This window comes from Lagopus leucura, unplaced genomic scaffold (genome assembly GCF_019238085.1).
Source record: "Lagopus leucura isolate 7727_CA_CO unplaced genomic scaffold, USGS_WTPT01 Super-Scaffold_741, whole genome shotgun sequence".
NCBI lineage: Eukaryota > Metazoa > Chordata > Aves > Galliformes > Phasianidae > Lagopus > Lagopus leucura.
In genome coordinates this window covers 709,858-726,628 of record NW_024962256.1, presented here as the reverse complement: position 1 = coordinate 726,628, position 16,771 = coordinate 709,858, and the positions used below count along the sequence as shown (strand labels likewise).

The window sequence follows — 16,771 nt, the reverse complement described above, 5'->3', positions numbered from 1 at the left end:
ATTTCTGGAAACAGTAGATAATTAATGGAGCCTAAACCTGTTGCTGAATGAAAGCTGGAATCTGTCGAGTGGTTGTGCTCCCCTCTCCTAGGAGAGCACGTACGGTATGGAAAGCCTTACGGTTTTTACTGTCCCAAACTTATGTTTGATGACAAAATCAATCTAGGTCTGATCTAAACAAGGTTTGCAGTGGGTTTCCTCAGTTGTTGATGTTCTTAATATTAGACGCTGTTGTCATTTTTGTGTTGGTGTAGCACTCCATTTTCTAGTGGATAGGTGGTGGGAATGTACTCTGTGGTGTTTTGGGAGAGCATGTTGGTGACCAGAGACAGAGAAATGTGTGGTTGGTTTTAGTGTGTGTGTGTGGTCAAGTTGGTGATGCTTTTTTGGTTGTTATTTTTGTTGCTGTTTTTAACATGGGAACCATTTTGTCTGCTCTGCTTGGGAAAATGTCCTGAAGTTGTTGTGGTTTCTGTCGTGGTGTATATGGAAAAGGAATAACTGAGAACTGTTTTGTTTTCATATGGAGAGAGTTTATAAGGCGGGAGTCCGTTCCGTTTGTTCTGGGATGTGAGTTAAGCCAAGAGGTAAAGAAAATGAGTCGGAGGAAGCCCTTTTTGTTGTAACAGCTTGGGACCATATTTACTTATGGCCCATGGTCCAGCTCTGTTGAAGGCAGTGAATATTGGTCGTAGTGCAGATGTTTGAGCTTTCTGTCCAAATATTGATTCTTTCAGAGCTGACAGGTGTTTTGACATTCATGGCATCAACCATTAATGTACCTACAGCAGACAGGAAGCTATAAGCAGAAAAAAGTACTGCAGCCTCACGGAGTGCCCAGTTTTTGTTTAATGAACTTGAGCTGATGACCAACATGATTTTGTACAGTGAAGAGCTCCTGATAGGGCCCAAATGTATTTGGCTCTTTGAGATGCTTTCCTAGAACTGCAAATCTGGTGTATGATAGAAAATATTGGCCTTCCAGTCAAAACTGAAAGCCAGAAAATGACATCTTTCATGCAGCAGTATCTCTTGCCATTGGTGGCATGAGTTATCATACAAAATGCCCCTGTCTGAACTGGCACAAAACAGAAGGCCTCTTTGTGACCAGTCTCTGAGTCTGCACATAATCTTGGTAGATTGAATGCAGGTCAGATTTGTAGGTAGAAAAGATTAGTAACTCCTTTACAGACTAACACAAGGATGTAGTTCTCATTTTTGCCAAGCAATCCCGTAGAAATGTCCCCTGAGGTTTAGCACAGATCCTCTGAGGACCTGTGAGTCTTTAGCTGATAGATACGGTACTGTGGGCCTGATCCTGTGACTGGGACAGGAGAAGCACATCTCTGTCAGATGCACATCTCGTCAAAAGTGAGATCATAGCACAGTGTTGCCATTGCTCTAGATTTGTCACTGGGGGGACCACGGTTGTGCAAAGTGTTACCTTCTCCATAATCCAGACTTGCAGAATTGATTTTAGTGCCCAGTCCAGAAATGGTTCAGAGCTGCCCTCTTTTCCATTGCTACCCAACAGCCATGTGCTGTGGCCAAGCACTTGCTCAGAGAACTGCAATACAGTGTAAAGCAATGGAAGTTTGGTGTGTTTTTCCCATGTGCTGAGGCAGCGTAGTAAAACGAAATGTTTTGGCGTGGGATTTTAATAATGTCTTTGTGTGTAGAACTGAGAACTCTGCGTGGGTCTGCTCAACAGAGAGTGAGAAAAATGTTTCAGGCAGTTGTGCATGTGAAGACACAGAGCAAGAACTCAAGATTGCTGTGCCTGTGAGTAGATCCCAGCATCCCTCTTTAGGCACTTATCAGAGCCTGGAGGTGATCAGCATCTACTAATGGGCAATCAGTACTGCTCACCTTCCTGCATGCTCAGGACTGACGGAGGTTACGAGGGATGGAGTTTGGGGGCTGTTCCCTCAGCTTTATTACAAGTTCTTGCAATGTGAACCTCTGACATCTTCAAAGACTCAGGCAGAAGGGATTTGCTAAACAGACTGTATCTGTTATCTCCCAGTTCATTGATTGCTTGGACCAAAGGTGGTGCTAAATCTGATTTTCATCTGTAATATTTATATTTTTTCAGACTTTATTTTTAAGCGTTTGATGAAACAGATGCAGTGTCCTTCTTACATGAGAGATTTATTCCCAGCTTGGGATTTGGCAAAACTCCCTGGACCTTCAGGGTCCAGAATGGTTGCTTGTTAACATTTGAGCAGGCTTGCAGTGTTTTTGGGGAAGTGGGAAAGGGTACTCTATCTTCAAATGTTTGCAGACTGTAAGAATTGACTTGTGATTTTTTTTAATTTTGTATTTTGTTTACATTGTCTCTTATGCCCTAAGGAAAATAAATTTTTGACGTTTTTAATTGTGATCCGATTGGTTTATTTTATTTTCAACTTTTCAATACTGTATTATTCCACTCTCTTTGTCAAACCACAAAGTTTAAGTTTCCCAGAGAAACTTATGACTTTGGATGTGTGTGAAATTGCAAATTTAAGCTCAGGCTTAAATGGATAAAGGAGCTCCATTTGTCCTCTAGCTCTGAATTGCTGCTGCAGCTGTATTTTGTAGCTGTATTTGTAAAGCTTTATGGCCTGCTCACCTCTGTCCTCAAACACAAAGACCCTCTGTCTGTGTTAAGATCATAAGGCTTAACACACATTTCAGTATATTCTTTTTGGAGAGTGATATGGCATCAGATCCAAAATAAGAAGAGAAGCATTTCTTTTTCCATGGGTGGCCCGTTTATCACAAAAAGGGTGGCTGAACGTGTTGGGATGAGTTCTTCCAAACCCCTTCACATATGCTGCAGAACTTGACCGTGGCACTGTAAGGTCTGAGTACTGCACAGTTGTCAAGCTTGCTGACACCTTGCAGGCTTTGAAGGCTGGAGGCCCCAGATAACAAGCAGAAGTTTCCTGCTACATGAAGCAGATGTGTAGGTGAAGAGCTTTTTTACAGTGAGAGTGGTGGGGCACCGGCACAGGTTGCCCAGAGAGGGAGGGGACACCTTGTCCTCAGAGACACCCAAGATCAGGGTGGGACGGGGCTCTGAGCACCTGATGGAGCTGTAGGTGCCCTTGTTCACTGCAGGAGAGTGAGACCAGATGGCCTTCATGTATTCCTTCCAACTCAAACAATTCTATGAAATGATGTCACTGGAGATGGAGCAGCTCTCAGCAGAGGCACAGTGTTTGCTCACCACACCCATGTCAGCACATAGGTATGTGGTTGCCAAGGGCTCCTGCTCAGCATCCCAGCTCTCTGAAGGCTATAAGAAATTAAGTATGAGGCTGCATGCAGTCCCGGGCACTTCTAGGCACACACCTGAGCAAGGAGTGTGCCACGGAACTGTGTCTTTTCTTTCTGTGCATGTAGAGTGAACCTTAAGGTTGAAAGGGTTTTTCTCTAGCATACAATCAACATATTACTAATGTACACCCATGTGTGTTATAACCCACTGTTAATTGCTCTGTTTGCTCCTCATTTTTCTCCACACTCCACCAAGATACCCTGCACCCACGCATGTGCGTTCGAAAAGTAACAAGTGTGTGCCATGCCGGGGCAGAGCACCAGGTGGCGATGGAGGACCGGCTCTGCCCTCCTGGACCAAATTGGAGCATCCCTCCCCTCTTCCTCATCCCTCCTCAGCGCAGACCATGGGCCAAGACTGACAGAATACCTACCTGCCTTGGTTCCTCTCGCTGACACCGAGAAAGGGGAGGGCTTGGGTTTTGCTCATGTGTCCTAAGATGTAGCAGTGCATGACTCGGTACATCTGGCAGGGGCTGTCTGGCAAAGCCAGTATCCCCAGTATGTAGTGGCAGTCTGTTGCACAGCTCCCACCTTAAGCGGATGTCCCATGTCACCATGAATGAAAAGGGCTTCTGAGACCCACTAGAGGTCCTCCTGTTCCTGGGAAAACAGGAGCTGGGCACAATGCTTGGAGTTACAGCACAGGCACACTCAGACTTGGTTTGGTGCACCAGGGAAGATGCTCGGGAGGAATGCCCTTAGTCCATACTTTTAATTTTGTGTCTTCTTTTATCACTTAGATACGAAGCCCATCAAGGGCCTGTTCATCATCATCCTCATCATCCAGCTCTATACACTCTCATCCTTCAGCACCGAAGGAAAGCCTGACTGCTCTCCCCCTGGCTCACTCCAAAAAAGCAGCTTTCATGCCACCATTGCTTACCTCAACCGCTTGCTTCTGCCCTGCCCATCGTGTTTTGCCACACTTGTGGAGATGGCAAATACTCAGCTGGTCGCGGTACTGCAGGATACCTAAATCAGCTTTATTCACAATCACAGTTACCCAATTTTTCACAATGAGTTATTCTTCTCTTCAAACAGAACACAAAACATCTTAAAGTAAAGCAATGAAATGCAAATGACACAAGAACACAGAGGTACGTGGGAGCCTACACAATTCAAACAAAACAAAAGGTTAGGACTGTTGTTGTTACTGCTTTTGCTGTTTTTTTCTCCCTGCAGAGAGCCTTGCTCTCCTCCCTGCTCACAACTGGAGCCAGCTGATGCTGGGAGCAGGACTGAACCCCAAATTTTGAGCTCAGATGCTGGGGGAGCTTTCGGTTTCTGCTAACTTCTAGACTTTGGTCCACAGTAAAACAAACAACACAGTTAATATATTAAAACACTCTGAATTCAAAAGGTGAAAAGGGAATTCACACCACTGCACTGGTACCCATAGATAGTTTCTTGAAAAATAAAACGTACCCATTGGCTTGCCCTGTGCGGGAGGGAACCGGTCCCAGTGGCTTGGTGAAGGCCTGGGAGGCTGCTTATTGCACATTTCCCCACATCCACTGATTCACGGACACATTCCTACCTCTTGGGTTCTTCCTTTCTGAAATTTTGGGTTGTGTTTAAGCACTGACACAGATTCCCCACCTTTGCTGGTCTTGGAGGCTGGCTCTGTGCCCATGCGCTGGCCATGCTCCTGGCATGGAGGCCGTAACCGCTTCCTCCCACCCCTGTCCAAGCAGGGCCCCTGGGTTAGGGGTGGATGTGAGAGGTGTGCAAAGAAATGGTGTAAATCCCTGTAACCAGAAGATCAGTGTTCAAGTTACGGAGTGCCCACCAGGCACGCTGGGGGTGGCTGCAGGCCCCTGCAGGAGGCTGCAGAAATGGCGGTGCCTTTAGAGAAAGGCTTTACAGAGCACTCTCCAGCTGTTAGCATCTCCTTTGATTTCCTTGAAGGGTCAGGGTGAGGCCATGTTTTCCGGAACCTTCACCCACCACACTTGTGGTGGCCACGATAGCAAAAGGCTCAGCAGGACGAGTGCAGCCCCATGGCATTCCCTGGCCTGGTGGCAACGAGGCAGGGTGAAGGCTGCGACCCCACCCCAGCCCCGACCACCCCTCAGGGCCCAGTGCTGCTGCTTCCTCCCAGAGGCACCAGGATGGGGCCAGGACAGCTGGGGAGCACCTGCTGTAGCTGAGCATGGCCCAAGACCCTGCAGCTCTTTGCCAGGCCAGCAGCTGTGACAGTACCACGGTCATCATGGCACCCACTATAGGGACAGTGGGGTTCCCAGTGAGGGCAAGGGGGTTATTTAAATAAACCAAACCCCTCAAGCTATAATTATTTTCTTCTTCCCCCCTCTAACACATAAGGACAGCCATGTCCTGCCGGCGGGCTGGCTGTAAAGGGCTAAAAGTACCACCTGGCTGTTTTTGTCTTAAAGCACAGTGATAAAGTTACCAGTAAATGAGACCCGCAGACATGTGGGTTTATACATTCTTCCCCAGTGGGGTTAGGTTTTTGTTTTGTTTTTTTGTATTTTTGGGTTGTTTTTTTTCCTTCATTTTTCTATTTTCCTTCAGAATTGCTGTCTGGATGACAAGGGGAGGAAAGGCGAGGGAGGTGCATCTTCCCCTCCTGCAGGCCATGGAGGCAGAGATGCTGCTGGATTCTCTGTGTTGCGTGAAGACCATTCAGGACAAGCCACAGCAAATTGGTGGTGAGGGGGTGTGAGAGATGCTTGTCATGCAACAGGATGGTGCCAGGAGGTGGCTGGACGCTGCTGGGAGGGAGAGAGTCCAGTGTTTGCTGCCAAACCCATCATGAATGAGGAACTGCAAGAAGGCAGCACAACAGCCATGGTGCTGCTCCCCTGGAGGTGCTGCCGCGATGGACACAGAGAGGATTTTCTTTAAAAGTCCTCATTACTCCTGCATTTCTACTGCAGATGTGCTCCTCTGCTGGGTGCATGCTTGCCTCATGCCACACTTTTTAAGGGGCCAGTTGTAAATCGAAACACACTGCTTGTTTCTCCCCTTCCACCAAGGTATTCTTTGCAGCAGGATGGCTCCAGAAGGAGATGTGCAGCACTGAACCTTTTATCTCTTGCTGTCCGTGCTAAACATTGGAGATTCCCCTCCTCTGTGCATGATGTAGAAAAGGGATGCTTGCTCCAGCTGTTTTTCTGTTTGTTTGTTTTTGGGAGAAAGTTTAAAATCCACAGGGGGGAAGCAGTCCATGGTGATTTCCCTGATGCACTGGAGTTCAGCCCCAGGAGAGTAGAAGAGTAGCATCTAAGCTGGTCTCATCTCTTGTCCATGGAAGTGGAGGATCAGGAGTGGTGGTGGGTGATGGTTTTCAAATCCCCAGGTGATGAATAGAGACCAAGATCTCTGATACTTCACAGCCACCTCTCCACCTCCCTAGTCCCATCACAGCAGTTGCTGTTGCTCTAAGTGCTGCGGTATGTTTTGATGATATCTTTGATGGCCCGTCTGCAAATGGGACAGCAAGCGTTGGCCATCTTCTTGAGCTTCAGACCACATGAATAGCAGAGACACATGTGTCCACAGGAGTAAATGACTGTGTCTACCATGTTCTCATAGCAGATGGTACATTCATCTCCCCAGGGCCCTGAGACGGATGGGGAGATGGGCGACTCAGGCAAGCTGACGGGAGAGTTGGGAGCTGTGCCTGAAAGACAAAGAACACGGTCGCTTACGCTGCTTAAAAGGCTTCCTGACATCCCACAGTAATTGCCCCAGAGCCAGCAGCAGAGGGTGGGACTGTGCCCTAGCAGCATATCATGGTTCAGCTGTCCTCCAGGATCAGGGGCTCCTTCCTGCAATCTGCTGGTCACTGAGCCCTGGTTCACATGCCAAGACTCAGTGCAGCAATGAGGTAGCATCTGTTGAGATCTGCCACCCACAAAGAACAAACCAAGAAACAGCTGTTCCTGAGCATTTGGGACAAAGAGCATTTTCACGTTTTCAAACCTCTGTCTAAACATTAACGAAGGAGGAAAAAATGAGAAGGGGTGGAGCAAACCATCTGCTTTGAAAAAGAGGAGGACAGGTGGCAGCAGCTCCCAAGACAAGTAGTGCTTCATCTCTAAGGCTGATCTAGGGATATGGGTCTACAGTGTCTGGAGACAAATCCCTCCATGTGGGTCCTCCAGGACAGGGGTGGGGTGGTGCTGGCATGGGCAGCATTTAGCTCATAGCAGGCACATTGCTGCAAGAGCCATAAGGGTTGCAGTAATTGTGCTTGCAACATAAATGTGGTGAAGACTCCCTGCCAAGCCAGATGAAGTGGCAAGATAATGAGAGAATTTCTATTTGCCCCAAAAGATTCAAATGGTACCATCAGAGAAAAAATACCTTGTTTAAGACAACAGTGACAAGACTTGGTAAATTACATAGCTTTGGGATCGTGTAGATCCCTGGCATTCTAGAAATTTAACAGAACATCCTATAATTTGTACTTCATTTATCTAAATCTCACTGGAATATTAGGAATATTGTTACTGCCTTTTTCGGATCTAGGTGTGTGGAGAAGGAAGGAGGGGTATTAAGCATATTTGTAGCTCCAGCCTAAGTCAGTGTGCAACACCACTGCCACAGAGTTCTCCACTGTGCGTCACAGGACCAATGCACAGAACAGAAACTTTGCTGTGTCCTCTGGGACCTTTCATGATGAAAAGGGTAAGAGAAATATTGCTGTCTAGGCATCTCAGCAGCTTCCACGTAAGTCAGACTGAAAATAGACTCTGCATAGGCTCACCCTCCCTCCCCAAGGGAGCTGACAAGAGCCTCTGTTGCTTACTGTGTTTTTAAATCCATTCCGAGAGACAACCACAAGACTGTGAAGAGAGACAGAGGAGAGAACAGAGGTATCTCACCACACTTACCACTGATGGAGCTGCAGAGTGGGCCAGAGCCACACGTAGACAGTATGGGGTCAGAAACACCACTGCAGAGGACGGTGGGGGAATTGGGCGTTGATGTGGGTGAGCTCGGTGTGGACGGCCCCAGCCGCTCAGCCAGTATGGTGGAACCTGTGCCATGAGAAAACAAAGCCACAGTGACTTTTAAACACTTGAGTCTGACCAGGCCCTGGGGATAAGCGGTAGGGGTGCAACTCTCAGTGCTGACCAGCTCTCGTGACTCATCAGATTGAAATCTAGGGAAAAAAAGAAAACCAACGAAAACAAGACCTTTCACACCTTTTCATATGCTAGCAACTGGCAGAAGACAAGAAGCTTCCACAGTCCCTGAAACTACCCGGTGTTCCTTTAACCATCATAACCCTTTGCTTCTGCCCTTTGTCTCAAATCTTTAGTTCCTTTCCCCATGGTCTCAAGCTCCTACGTGTGCACAGCACTACACCCAGCGATGGGCTTGTGGCCAGTAAAGGACAAAGCCTGCAGAAGGGTAGGCTGGACTCCAACACAAGAATATATCACCTTGTCAAAGCACTCTGCGCTAACCCAGAGTAAAATATATCCCAGGCTCTCATGAATTCATGCTAAGTCACTCAAGGACTTCCTAAAGACAGATTCAAGCATTTGATAATCAGAAAAACTTAGCTCCATTCACTGCCCTGCCTTTTTTGTAGGGTGACTTAGGGTAAGAGGGGGGGATACCAGGTGAGGACAGAAATCTGGGTAGAAACTGATTTAGGGCAGACAGAAAAATGGGAATGCTTAAAATTCTGGTTGCTGCAAAGGTTTGGTTCATTGCAATGATACAGCCTGGGCTTCAGTATGGCAGTGGTGAGGCGGTGGCACACACATGAACCAAGGTAGGGTTTCTTAGTGGTAAGAACTAGTTTCCCTGCAGTTTTGAAGTTTCGTGTTGTGGGCTGGGAATCAGAGCTAAAATGCAAAGACTTCTCCATGTTACCATATAAGGAGCCAAGAGACACAGAGGGTTGGGATCTGCAATGTCCTTGATGAGCTGGAGGCTACTCTCCAGAGAAAAAGCAGCAGCAGAAGGCCAAGGACACCCTGTGGACCCCATGCAAAGGTCCTTCTGTTCCTTGTTGCTGGGAACTATCAAGCCAATGAGGACCAATCTCAGGAAGTGGGGACCCTACGTGTCAACTCTGGATTGTGCAAAAAAGCATGAGTGCAGCAGCAGCACATGACACATTCCCCTGTCCTTTGTAGCAGATTAAGATTGAGAAGTTCAAGTGTACAGAAAGCAGGGGGAGCAAGTTTGGGTTGAAATCTGTTCTGAAGTCTGCATATGGGAAAATAAGCAATGCACTTCAGCCTTCAGACCCTCAGTTTCACCCTTCTTCAAATGAGGAGCGCCTGCTTACAGGCACAATCAATTAACCTCTAAAAGGCTCTGGGGCTCTCCCACTTGAGATGCTGTAGAGAATCACTTCTGTTAATACACAGATGGAAGCTGAGGCTGAAGCTCATCTCAGTAAATATGCAAAGAGAATGATGCAGCCTCTAATGAGAGCCACTAGCAATGACTCTTCCCTGCCAATCTGACAGATGACCGTAGCAGAAAACTTGCCCTGTGGGTAACACGCTGTAAACAGGCCCAGCAGGAGCACGGATTTCAGCTCCTTCACTGCACACAGAACAAATGCCAGCACTGAACAGCTGAACAATTTTTTCAAGCTCTCCCTCTTCTCCCTGCAGCCCGGAGACATTTCTTCCATTCAGCTGGCACACAGTGCATTGCATCTCTAACACCAATGTGGTCATTTCACTAAGTGCAAAATAAAGCCTCTTAAGAGCACTTTTTCCCGGCCTGATAGAAGAATTTGGAGGTGCCCCAAGTGCCGCAGATATGAACCAATGGAGCATGCTGGCAGCAGTACAAATGGCCCTTCTGCAGGGTGAGGAGAGCTCATCAGCGCAGGAACTGAGGCTGAGTGGCTGGTCTGAGTCCCAAAATGGCCCTGCCCAAGTCCCAAGGCCAGCACACACCTTACCAGCTCTTTCTCCTAATACAAGGCGCAGTTCTTGACTTTTCTCCAGCGTAAGTACAGAGCTTTGTTTAAAACAATCCGAGTTTCCCTACCAGACAAGACATGCTTTTCCCTTGGTGACAGAATAATCAGCAGAAGACACGTTACTCACACTGTTAATATATTGCTGGATGGTGTGCAGACACCGTGACAAGCAGCACGGAATGACATCATGTGCCGGGTGGAATGAGCATGGCCAGCTTGGCTTAACTAAAACCAGATTCTTGTGCACAAGGCCAAATAGGCTCATTGTGTGCACAGAGCTCCCACCAAAAGCTTTCAAACCATGATTAGAAGAAAATAAATGGTAAATAAATCAGTTTAATTACTGATCTTAAAACATTCTGTAAAGCTCCCAGATAACTTTTCTCTGCTCCTAACTTGCCTCGTGCTTGATCCCAAACATGCTGAACACACTAGAATTACCTTTAAGCAGGACTTGAATCAATTCCATTTGCTGTTTTATCTGCGCTGCACGAGCATTAGGAAAATCCAACGCAGCCTGACTCTTTCTCTGCAATCTTATGTCATTGCTCCATGAGAGATGTATTAAGTTAATTTGTGTCCACCCACAAAAGGAAAGAGAGACTGTACTTTTAGTGGACGAGAGTATGACCATAGGATACACAGCATTGTGCAGGGAAAGGCTGCCAGTACGTTAGCAGTTTGTAATTCAAAAAGGTCTTGCCAGCCAGAACGAGGGTCAGCGGAAAAAAAGGATGGCATTCAATTGGCTCAAATGCAAGACATAGCACTTAAGCAGAGATAATCAACTACCAAAATACAGGGCAGGGAACTGGACTGTTCAATTAGAAATACAGTTGTCTTGCAGAAAGAGGCCTGGTGACTGCTGGAGGTCACCAGATAACAATAAATCAACAATGCCATCTTGTTATGAAAAGGTCATATCAATCCAGGCTCAACCGAGGATGGTTAAGCACTGGAGCAGGGGCCTGGAGGCACAGTGGTACCTCTGTTCCTGGAAATACTCCAAACTCAACTGGTGAGTCTTGTGCTCACTTGGAAGTTAGCCATGCTATGAGCAGGACATTGGATTAGATAACTCTCAGGGGTCCCTTCCAACATAAAATGTTGTATGATTTTAAGACAATAACAGTTTTCATAGGCTGCTAGAATGAGGGCAGAAACAATCTGTTCTCTGTGAAAGCTCACGAAAGAGCTCACGAAAGACAAGAAATCATGGGTTTAGAATCCTAAGGCATTCAAGTCACGCATTATATAGATAGCAAAGCACTATAAAGCAATCAGACTTCCTAGAAAGATTATGGCATCTTCATCACTAGAGCTCTTTAAGAACAGGAAAGTGAAGTAGGTAATCTCTTGGGATCCCATCCAGCATTTATGATTTTTGTGAGAGCAGTTCTCTATATCCACTATTGCCCTTTTATAGAAGGTCTTAACTGCGACCAAAACACAGCAGCTATAGTCCTCAGAGATGCTTTTGGCTCCCTGTGTCTATTGTGGTGAACAGGGTGGTTTCCCAGAACACTGCATTCCACTCTCAGGGGATATCCCCTGGGGCTGTCACCACTTTCAACAGAGACATTTTTTTGCTCATCTCTTGAAGGCAGCTGTCTGAGGAAAGCTTTTAAGTTGTTAAACAGGCCAGATACAATGGCAATATTCTCTAAAAATACATGAAAAATTGTCAGTTAACACACCCTCCTTAACTCATTTATAAAAACATTATTTCTATATTTCTTCCTCATAGCAAGGCAATTACGTTGACCTTCTTACTGTGTGGGCCCAGAGAAAACATCATGCAACAAACACCACCATGACACCAGGTGGCTAGGAGCAATGCACTGTCTGTATTCCCCTTCTGAACGTGCTTAGGAGCATTTACTCTGATGCAATCAAATCTTCACCTTTTTAAGGTGTTCATAACTCATTCCTTCATCTGGCATCCATCTCTTAGAGAAGCAGTAGAAAGACAGGGATTTCTATTCGTGTGACTCAAATAATGACAACACAGTCAACTCCATCCTGTATCTGTCAGTCAGTGAACCAGTTACAAAAGCATCTATCAGCCAATGAAAGGTAAATGGCAACCTGTCTAGACTCTTAATGACTATTTCAGAACTGTATTGATTTTCAATGTTGTTTCATCCATACACTGGTTCCAGTGCTCCCAGCACACAGTGGAAATGACTTGATGAGATGCTGAAATCTGGCTGCAGTCTTCAGCTGGCACTCTGAAAGGTGCTCGAGAGAGATGTGCACTTCTCATATGTTTTAGCCCAGTGAGCACTGGGCACCTGACAGTCCCATTCAGTTAGCTGTCTTACAAAACTCCCAGTTTGATTTCTGTTTGTTAGGAACCAGATTTTAAGCCTGTCTGCTAAACTAATTTCCCTATCTCAAAACATCTTCAATATACATTCTCACATATAACACTGTGCATGTGTCAGGGCCATGGATTTGTTGCCTTGGTAAGATCAAGGCTCTTTGAAAAATCTGGCTTAATTGTGGGTACTCAGCTCGTGTAAACATCTGACGATGGGGGTCTGTCCCATAACACCTGTGCTCCTGCAGTGGGAGTTAGCTGTCATATTACAGAAGTTATTAGAGCAACCCTGTGAAGCATCTCAGCTGCACTTAATCTAATCTACCACAAATCTCTGGCTTCGTAGACCACTCTTGGTAAACAATCGTGTGCAAGACTCCAGTAGGACTGAGATCTCAGTTTCTGTCCTTACTGTTTTTTAATGGAAAATCTGATATTTTTTGCTCATAGATGCAAACTGCATAGAATTTTCCCAAATTATTTTATACTCTATTCAACCTTCCATTACAGGGGGAAAAAAAAAAAGAAAAAAAAAATGGTAGATATATTTGGTGGAATTCCAAAGCTATTCTGTTTATTACAGGAGAAAAAAACAATTCTGAAGATGCAATGAGGAACCTGGAACTGTGGAACTGTACCTAACGTGCCTTCTTTTGGCCTTGCAATCTATTGGCAAAGTGTCTTGGGGTTCTTCCCCCACCCTTTCCCAGAAAGACAAAGTTTCTTCCTCTTAGGCACTGACGTCTGACATCACCAGGTAGATGACAGACAAACACCTCTCACTTGACACCTCAGTATTTCTTCAGTGGTACATCCATGAAGGGGTGACTCTTAGCAAGACCAGCCTTGCAATGACTAAATCATTCCACTTTTTATTTCAGTAACTAGCTTTCAGTAATGCAAATACTCCGTTAACTATAGAGTGAGTTGCAAACACCAAACACAGTTTCAGTGTGATTGTCTCAATGCTAAAATGACAGCTCTCTCCGCAGCATGCTCCGTTCCAAAGAGCAGCCATATAAATTTATGCACATTATCACATTTTCTTGCCTCCTGCTAAGGCTGCAGGAGAGCTATTCTGTCCCACGGGGCCACCCAGGTCTTGCCCAAGAGGGACTTTTAAATACATCATACTGAAACAAAGGAACAAAGCACCTGCAGTTGCCTGGGCGCATGGTAGTTAAAGATCAACAATAATGCTAGGGAAGGATGTAATCATATCCATCACTTTTGAATGCCATAAAACACGTGTATTTACATAGCCAGTTGTTATGTTCCCACGGCAATGGGAACAATACAGCATTTACCAGAAACCAGAGCTTCCTTCCCCTTGGGCTCAATGTTCATGGCCAGCCATGCTCTCAGAGCCTGGCCTCTGTACCACAGTGCATCTCTACCTCTCAGGTGACTGACATCAGTTGATGATCCATGGTTGTTTTTACTTTCAGTATTGCCTGGGTGATTTTAATTCTGAACAGAACAATACTACATTTCTGAGCAGAACAATACTACAATTTGTTCTTTGCAAGCCTATGAAAACACAAGGAATTCTGCATTATGCTATGGGAATGTCCAGAAATAGGTAGCCTGGTAGATTCTGCATGCAAAACCGTAAGACTTACGTTTACAGATGTGTGTCAGACTTAACCACAGTTTGGGAAAATAAAAGTTAGATCCAAATCACAGAGAACAAGAGTTTAGACTTTCCTGTGGATCAGAAATGGAGTGTGCTTTATGGCTTCACTGGAACGCTGTTGTTTGCTGTATCCAGAAGGGCAGCAGGGCACCAGCACATCCATTAGCCACAGTGCAGTTCAGAACGAAAAATGAAAGCTCCAGACAGTAGGAGCTGTCTGAAGGCAAAAAGCACGTGGCAAATGTACGAGCCAGCTGGTGTCTTTTCTGACCCAAAGAGTGAAGTTCAGCAGTTATTCAGCACTTCATCCTGAAAAGTCCCGCAGGCATGAAGTGAACGAGCCTCTAAGGGGCTCCATCTCACAGTCTATCCCAACGAAGCACCCAGACAGATACTTGGATCAACGAGAAGTCAAAAAAGGAGCCTGGATTAAGCAGACAAGATGCATGAAAAGGAGAACTGGAGCTAAAAGAGCACAAGTATTAATTACTCTGACCAGAAAGGCTCCTGTTTGTTCATAAACTGTGCCTTTTCCGTTCCATCTCACATAAGACATTGGGCTCAGGGTAACTGAGAGACCACAGAAAAAGTGGTTCTGTGAGCAAAAGGGAAACCACTGCCTAACCCAGCTCCTCCAAGCTCTGCGCTCCGCCAGGAGGGACATGTCTAAATAGGGTGGCAGATGCACACAGGAGATAAATATTTCCACTTTCCTCAGCCAGCACTGTTCTGAATTTCTATGGGACACGCAGCTGCATGAAAAGGCATTTGACAAAGAAGGAAAAGAAAGAGTTTAGTCTGCTGTGTCATTCTCTCGGTAGCCAGAATAACTAACTCTTGCCAGTGTTAGTTCAAAGAATAGGCAGATTTTATCTCCTGACATGAGCAGTAATTCAAAGGAGCTGGTATATGATCCTGTATCCTGTACATTCACTGCAGGCAAACAAATACATTAGGAGATAAGGGAGATCTATACATCACTTGTTATGAAAACCTCATTGCATCAGGAGCAGTTTATTATCCCAGTTGCGATAATCACCTTCCCTGTTACTGAGGGAAGTGTAGACAGGGAGAGGCTGTCACTAAGAGGAGGCCTGCTTGTTCTACCCAGCCTCTACCAGATGTGGCTGATAGCTCGGTACACAGGTCAGTGCTCATGCTTGACTTGCCCATGCAAAGCATGGGTTTATGTGCTGAATAGCACAAGCCACAAGCAGGTGGCTGACATGGATCACAAAAGACAAATATTTCACGGCATACAACTCTCTGTGAGCATGCAGTTTTCCTAGATACAAGGTGTAAAGCACCCTGGTCCACTCTAGCACAACTTCCCTTTGTGCTAATTCTCCTTTAAGGCAATAAACAGAAAACTAGACAGGAATGGAGGGATGTACACAGCACTAGAGCCAAGCCAAAGGCTGCTTGCAACGAAAAATAAAACCACACGCAAGAGGAGAGTTTATGAAGAGGCATTAGTACAAGTGGACTACTTTCCAGGAGGCATCAATTAGTAACTCTCTTCACTCATTTTTCACACTACTTACTCTACAGTACCCTCCTGAGCCCCCTTACTCCCATTTTGATCCTTTGCCAACTGCTGCTGCAGGGAATCCCAAGCAACCAAGGATTCATAGCTGTTCCATCAGTAGTCCCTGGTCGGCTCTCCCCCCCTGCCCCTTCCATTTTGATCCCACTGACCAAATTTCAGCCAGTCTGAAAAGAGGATAGAAATGTCAGCGGCAATTAATTTCTAAATATCTTGCTATGGGCAGCTATGTAGGAGCTCCATCTCAACACTCACAGTGCAGGAGGTGGGACAGCTTAGCCCACACACAACTGCATTTACCAGCACGGATACAAGCACAGATCTACGCACAGCAAATACAGGCTTTCAGCCTGCATAAGGACACATCCAGGGAGCTGCAGTATTGGGCAGCTTTTGTGGTGGCGCTGGAGTTATTAAGGAGCACAGACAGAAAAGACACAGATAAGGTAGCAACTCATCTTCACCACTATGACTGCTGATGGAACATGTTATTTCATCGCTCAAAAGAGAACTTCCATATAACTGGAAAGGATTAAATTCACATGGGAAACACACACACAGACACACACAAAAACAATACAAAGGAGATGAAGGATGTTTCACATACTGGTGATTCACTCTGAGACACAAGCAAATGAAAGAGTATCCCCAACCATTTGGCTCCCCAAATGCTAAATATATAAACTCGTTGCTGTGAAATCTCCTCCAGACGTGAGTCATACACTGTAAATCCTTATGGGGGCGATCAGTTTAACTTCAAAAATTAATTACACCACCAAAACCAGACCAGTGTGTCCAGGCTGGTTCATTTCAGCTCTTCAAAGCTGTCACTAAAACTGCGTGAGAGCTGAAATGCTTACCAGCAAAAGCTAAAAACAGTAAATCAAATTTAATAGGCTGGTTTTGTCTACTGTATGGAAATGATGCCTGGAAAAAAAGAAATAAGAAAAAAAAGGCAGGAAGGCAGGAAGGCAGGAAGGCAGGAAGGCAGGAAGGCAGGAAGGCAGGAAG

General features: G+C 45.8%; 1 protein-coding gene across 4 annotated transcripts in view; it reads right to left on the bottom strand.

The window, feature by feature from the left end:
• Positions 1–4,136: 4,136 nt before the first annotated feature.
• NEURL1 (neuralized E3 ubiquitin protein ligase 1) overlaps positions 4,137–16,771 on the bottom strand; it is a 78,775-nt gene continuing 66,140 nt past the window's right edge. For all 4 annotated transcript variants that reach the window (XM_042863748.1, XM_042863749.1, XM_042863747.1 and 1 more), the window contains exons 5-6: positions 8,190–8,336; positions 4,137–6,973 (exon numbers count right to left, since the gene is read on the bottom strand). In XM_042863748.1, coding sequence (XP_042719682.1) covers positions 6,732–6,973; positions 8,190–8,336 — 389 coding nt within the window. In that variant the 3' untranslated portion in view covers positions 4,137–6,731. The remainder of the gene's footprint in view (positions 6,974–8,189; positions 8,337–16,771) is intronic.